At 45.8% G+C, this 6,431-nt stretch overlaps 1 protein-coding gene across 1 annotated transcript in view; it reads left to right on the forward strand.

The window, feature by feature from the left end:
- The window catches only part of MME (membrane metallo-endopeptidase), a 28,298-nt gene that overhangs the window by 4,593 nt on the left and 17,274 nt on the right, over positions 1-6,431 (forward strand). Inside the window, exons 3-8 of the mRNA XM_010143064.1 lie at positions 1,291-1,452; positions 2,910-2,990; positions 3,670-3,765; positions 3,870-3,988; positions 4,949-5,014; positions 5,678-5,812. Of these exons, the coding sequence (XP_010141366.1) occupies positions 1,291-1,452; positions 2,910-2,990; positions 3,670-3,765; positions 3,870-3,988; positions 4,949-5,014; positions 5,678-5,812 (659 nt within the window). The remainder of the gene's footprint in view (positions 1-1,290; positions 1,453-2,909; positions 2,991-3,669; positions 3,766-3,869; positions 3,989-4,948; positions 5,015-5,677; positions 5,813-6,431) is intronic.

The following is a 6,431-nucleotide window of genomic DNA, read 5'->3' on the forward strand; positions in this document are numbered from 1 at the left end:
AGCAGAGACGCTATGAAGGATGATGATTTTTTTTGTGACAGTAGCAGACGAGGAAGATTAAACAGATGCTGACTACAAACAGAGCACCCTGATTCCACAGTTAAAGAAAGATTTGGGATTACACAGTCAGTTTCTCAGATTTACACAGACAGGGGTTTCTCCTGGGTTTGGGGCTTGTTGTGGTTTGGGTTTTGCCGAAGAGACAAGACAGTGGCTAAGAGCCATCTCTTCTTGGTGTCAGGTTTCTGTGTCCTCCCCTCACCCTTTGGCAGGGCTGGCCCACGGCTCGGAACCAGCCGGCTCTGGAGACTGGTCCTCTGTTCACGTCTTTGTAGCGGGAGGAGGCAAGTCAACATAAATACTATCATCTGTCCGTCCACCCTCTCATTTCCAGCAGCAAACAGACACGGAAAATATTGAACATACTGGAGAAATAACTATAAATATTTGCTTCACCCACGTGGGAGGAATGAACACTTGAAATCACAAGCCTCACAATTTACTAAAAATAATGTCTGGAAAACGGGAAGGATGTTCAGTACCATGGGGAAGCGGGCGGTATCCCCAGCTGCTGCTTCACTCCTCGCACCTCTGCTTTCTGTAGGACTCGGTGCTGGTGTAACAGGGCTGAAATCAGACTAGGTGGAAGAGGAATCAAAAAAAAGAAGGTTTATGAACGCAGCTGGGAAACTGTAATCAAAGAATCAGATTTCCCCAGCGAATCCCATGTCACCATCAGCCAGTGACTGGTTAGACTTTGACAAGGCACTTCAGGAGGGTCAGAGGCAAGAGGCAGTATCAGTTCTAGAATAAAACGTGGCGTGGGCCTAAACAATCAGCGTAGAGTCTGGAAAGCATTAATAGGAAAACTTTCCTGACAAGAACTTAAACGATGCAACAAAGTCATTGCTTGATGAAACAGGCTGTATTCCGCGGAGCCTCCATCAGAGCGGATACTGATCTTGTGTTGTGCTTTCCATTTCTCCTCTCAGCACAGTTCAATGCAAAGAAGTGTAGGTCAGTAAATGGAACACCTACATTTTATCTAAAACTGAGCAACCACTCACAGGGAGTAGGACCGTGAGTCAGTGCACGGTCAACAGGCCCATTTCAGTTATGGGCAGTAAAGGAATAGCAGTAACTCATTGTTCACTGACTAGTACTTTGATCTAGAACACTTGAGTAGGCTTGAGCCTATTCTAAAGGAAATATAACTTCCCTCTCCAGAGAAAACAAGTGCGTTTATTTTCTCTAAAGCTTCTTTATGCCTTGATTTGTCACCTTTTACAGCAGCCCGAATCCTTGAGAACATGGACACCAGTGCAGAGCCCTGCAAGGATTTCTACCAATATGCCTGTGGAGGATGGCTGAAGAGGAACGTCATTCCAGAAACCAGCTCCCGTTATAGTAACTTTGACATTTTAAGAGACGAACTAGAAGTTGTTTTAAAAGGTCAGTGGGGTTTATGTTTGTGGACTATATAAAGTTTCTTCTTTGCCTTATGTGTTACCTGAATATGATGTGGTTGTCTAGCAAAGCTTAAAACTCTACCAGATATTTCAGTTTCTTGGTGTTTGGTTCAGGACGAATCTGCCACAAACTGTTTGTGTGGAGAATGCTGTGGAAGTTACACTGCTGTGTCTGACTCTGGAGCAGAGCTGACCAGACCTGACCCTTCTGGTATCTGCACTCTGTGTGCACATCCGCATATTGAAATCCATACCCTCACCCTCATGCGCTACCCCAGCAGCCAAGATGGGTGAAGAAGAAGGAGCTCTGCCTGTGTCCAAGTCAGCTGAAGTGCTGGAAGTTGCTCTCTGGCGGCCCCGCGTCCTGCGTATCTGTATCCCATCAGCTAAATCCCAAAGAGCAGGCAGGCAATTTTCTAACCAGTCACATCATAAACTTACAAATACTCCTTTTTCCACAAAATGTAACCGTGTCAAATTGTCCATACTCCCCTCTTCCAGATGAAAATAACAAAGGCAGCAGTTTAAACTCCTGAAACATTCTGCAAACCACTCTCTCCAGACCGAATAGCCTTGCTGTGATTTGCACATCCTCTGGGTTTGCCAGGTTTGCAGTTTATGGATGCCACAGGGTTCCTTAGGCTTCAGTGTCTGTGGAGCACAGCAACTGTAAAGTAGCAACTGAGGTGACTGTGAAGTAGTGACAAGAGTGGGCAGCCCCACAAGGGAAGGCGAGCCAGGGGCCAATGGTGACTCGAGACAGGGCCAGAGGCCTCACAGGACCCAAACCAGAAGAGCCGAGCAGGTCTGGTGACAGCGACGGGAGCCGGCAGCCCTGTGATCCCCAGGCCAGTCTGCAATCATGCAGCAGGTCTCAGGCAAGTCACGCTCAGTAAGGTACGTGGCCAGGTCCAGCATGCCTACAAGAGCATGGGCAAGGATCAGGGGCAAGGGGCTGACCTGGGCTGCTGCTCCTGAGCCAATGGGCACGGGGACACAAGTGGAGGCACCAGATGGAACTTCTCACAGCCTTTCTTACAATTCAGCTGTGTTCACAGAAGTCTGATCCATGGTCACACAGTGACATCATACCAAAGCAGCCCGTGAACACCAACAGCTCAGCTCCTGGCTGCTGGTCAGCTAAAAGCTGCTCCTGAAAAGCCAAAGCATTTGTGTTTTGCCGAGGGTGATCCAGAGTACCTAAGCCTCACTCCTTTACGCTCAGCATATTAACACAGATTGATGGAATTGCAAGCCAGATAATCTCCAGAGCTTTTTCTCCTCAGCTTTTGAAAGGCAAAGCTTCCCTGGAATTGGGGATGGATGCAGAGTACTTACTGTCCACGCCCTGGTCCTCAGGATGGTCTCCATTATGGTTCCCTCAGTGTCTTCCCAATTAAGACGAGATACCGAGATATATTTGCTGTCTGTGTGTTTCAGATGTCCTTGACACACCGAGCACTAACGACATAGCAGCCGTGCAGAAGGCAAAAACTCTGTACAGATCGTGCATTAATGAAAGTAAGTGGCTCTGACTGTACTGGAGATGTGCATGTCATCCAAGGAATGCCAGGGTGACAGTCAGCTATACCTGGGTCCTCCTGGCTCCTGTGTGTAATTTTGAGAATTCTTCATGAAAACTAAACCATGTTGTTCTCTAGAGTCCCACAAGATTGTCAACAGTGAAATGAGTATTATATCTCCTGCTCCACTAGCCTGGCTATTTTAGGTGTGACTACATCACTCTTCAGTTAGCACGCTGCTGCAGATATTTAAACTCAAGTTACTCAGTCAGTTAAATGAGAGTTAACTTCTCCTGTAGAAATTACCAGGGGTGAGGTGAAAAACAACTGGCATACCAGGCATCCAGAAAGACGGGGAGATCGTTTATTTCCAGAAGCTGAGCTCGCTGCTGCCACCCCAGCGGTCACAGTTAGCAGCGCTGCCTCTCAAAACGAGTATTTCAAGCCAACTGTAGAGCAAAAATGCAATGGTTCTTCACCATCGTGGTCACAAGGGTTTGCATGTGCTGAAATGTTTTTTAAATTACATGTTAAACACAGTCGTACTTCAGGGCACACTCCTGTTGTGGGGATGGTGAAAACACTTTTCTCAGCTTTATTATTCTGAACTCGTTATAATCGTATAATATTGGTGTGTTTTAAAATGTCACAGTAACTTCTTTTATTCTTTCCAAAAGCTACCATTGATAGCAGAGGTGGGAGGCCTCTAATCAGTTTACTGCCCAGTGTATCTGACTGGCCTGTAGCAACAACTAACTGGGAATCGTCCTATGGTGAGATAATCCCTGTTTATTTCCTTTTCTGTTAAAATTTCTAAATTCTTGAACTTTTCATTGGGTGCCAAAACTAGAGACTGCGCATACCTTTCATTTCGTAGGTCCCACTTGGACAGCGGAGACAGCCATTGCACAGCTCAACTCCAGATACGGAAAAAAGGTCCTGATTAATTTTTTTGTGGGCACAGATGATAAAAATTCCACGGCACATATCATGCACGTAAGTCTTGCTGGGTGGCATTGCCTTATCGATCATGAAAGTGCAGCGAAATCACTAGAGACCTAGACTTACATGCTAACCAGGAGAAACATCAGTGGTTAGAATTTCACCAGGGCAAGGTGAGGGTGAATCTGTGATTCTCTGTAGTTTTCAAACCGAAATTATCAGTTTCACGGCACACTGCCTGTTCTGGAAGTTACCATTTTTATTTGCACACTGTTATCAGTGAGATGAGAGTGACAGAGGGATGTAGAGAACACAGACACCATGTAGGTGTACAGTGGACAGACAACAGACGTGATCTACTTACGTAAGCAGGCAAGCAGATAAGTAAGCCTGATTTCCTTGCCCTGTGCTTGAGGCAGAAAGCCGTGTCACTGCAAACCTGGCTGCGGGCCCCGTGGCAGAAAGCCCCCAAAAGAGTTGTGTTTTCCCAACATACTGGGATGCCGAAGCGCTGGTACAGATAGGAACGGCGCTGAGGACACGAGGAGCATGTCGAGGGTGCCCTGCCAGTCTCTGTAAGGTGATCCCTGCCACTGGAAAACCCAGAGGAAGGCAGTTATTACATAGGGTGAATCTTCACAGGCTGCTCCCGAGACACCACCGTTACAAGAGCAAAGGTTGATCTTCCTTGCCAGTGGGCAGGTAGATCCTTGTTCTCTTCACATGCACGGATTTCAAAGGTGGCTTGTCTGTGGACTGCTCTGCCTTCTGTCCAGCTGGCTCCTACACTGGTTATGTGTAGCAGGCGTCGTACAGCAATGGAAAAAAGACAGACAGAAAGTATAAGGAGAGTGAAGCAAATTAAAGGAGGGCAACGGGATGAGAGAGAAGCTCCCCTTTGGCCAGAAGATAATTTGGCAAGAGTGAAGCATGAGTGACCTGTAACTGACACAGACCACCACAATGCTACAGCTTTCGGTCCTTCAGTGCTTTCATTTTTATTTGAACTTACAGATTGACCAGCCCGGGCTTGGCCTGCCTTCTCGGGACTACTACGAGTGCACTGGTGTATACAAAGAGGTAAGACAAATAATAGTAAGTTCAAAAAAAAAAAAAAGAAATCTATAGATATTTACAGTGCGGCTTTTAAGAGAATATACTTCCATATTTCCATTCTTCTCCTTTGAATTCTTTTATGTTGAATTTAATATGTACTATGTTATCTAGAGTATATCTAGCTGTACTAAATTTAGATGCAGCAACACAATTTCTAACTGTTCCAAGAAGCAGCAGCAAAGGTGCACTGCTGCCGGGAGCCTTTCTCCCACAATGCTTGCTCAGCCAGGCCATCAGCATTTCGGTTTTATGTTTCTGGGAACGCTGCTCTTTGGAAGCGGTATTTTTGGAAGCTGTAATTAAACTGAGCTAGAAGAAACACGGGTGATGGTTTAAATGTGGACATCCAAATGTCTCACTGTAAATAATGAAAACACAGAGCAGTAGTTGAGCCTGTTTCGCTTTCAACAGTGTAACAGATTAGACAGCAATTTTCCATGAGGGAATTTTTGAAGTTAATGTCTAATTGTGATGGAAGTCTATTTCAGAATAAATCACTATTAAACTATTTGAGAAGGGGATGAAGAGCTGTACTTCCTAACAATGAAGATGAAAACTTAAATATAATCAAGGTATGCTATCCTTTGAAGAGTTTCCTTTTTAAGATATTTGTGTTTTTTCCTGCAGGCATGTTCTGTCTATGTCGATTTCATGATTTCTGTAGCTAAATTAATCCTACAAGAAAGAAATATTTCTTTCAATGAGAGCGAAATTTCTGAACAGATGAGAAGAATTATGGACCTGGAGAAGGAGATCGCCAATGTAAGAAAAACATTTTTAAAGTATCCTTTAAATAACCGACTTTTCTCTTAACACCTCTAAAAGCCAACCATAAACTGAGCGGTGAAGTTACCTCCTGAAGTGATTTGTGGGACCAAAAACGTATGGGCCCTGGAGCACCTAAAAGGCACAGATAAAGGAAAAGGCATCGCTTCTACTGAGCAAGGGGAAACACTTGAGTTAGCTGTTTTCCAAAGAGCAAAAGGTTTTCTCCTCACCCACCGCAGAAGCCCCTCAGCAGAAGAAAGGGAGCACAAGAGCGAGCCAGACTGGGTTCTCTTTAGTCTGTTTCAGAACAGAAGGGGAGTTCTGTGAGGCGCTTCTGGGCCGCTTCTCCCTTTGTCCAGCTTCCCCTGGCTGTTTGGTTAGCAGAGCCGTGGACCTGGCCCCTGGCCTGCCGTGCCACGCCACACCACGTAATGCTTCTCCTGCCCAAGCTGCTCCGCAACGCCGATTGTCCCAGGGGCAGTTTTAACCGAACAGTGTCCCCTTGAAAATGTGCATGGAGAAACAGCGAGAACTGCAACCTGCTGGAGAAAAACAAATGGAAATGCAGGCATTCACAAGGACACCCCAGGCTTGTCATGATTAACCGTTTCAG

This window comes from Buceros rhinoceros, unplaced genomic scaffold (assembly GCF_000710305.1).
Source record: "Buceros rhinoceros silvestris isolate BGI_N320 unplaced genomic scaffold, ASM71030v1 scaffold41019, whole genome shotgun sequence".
Taxonomy (NCBI): Eukaryota; Metazoa; Chordata; class Aves; order Bucerotiformes; family Bucerotidae; genus Buceros; species Buceros rhinoceros.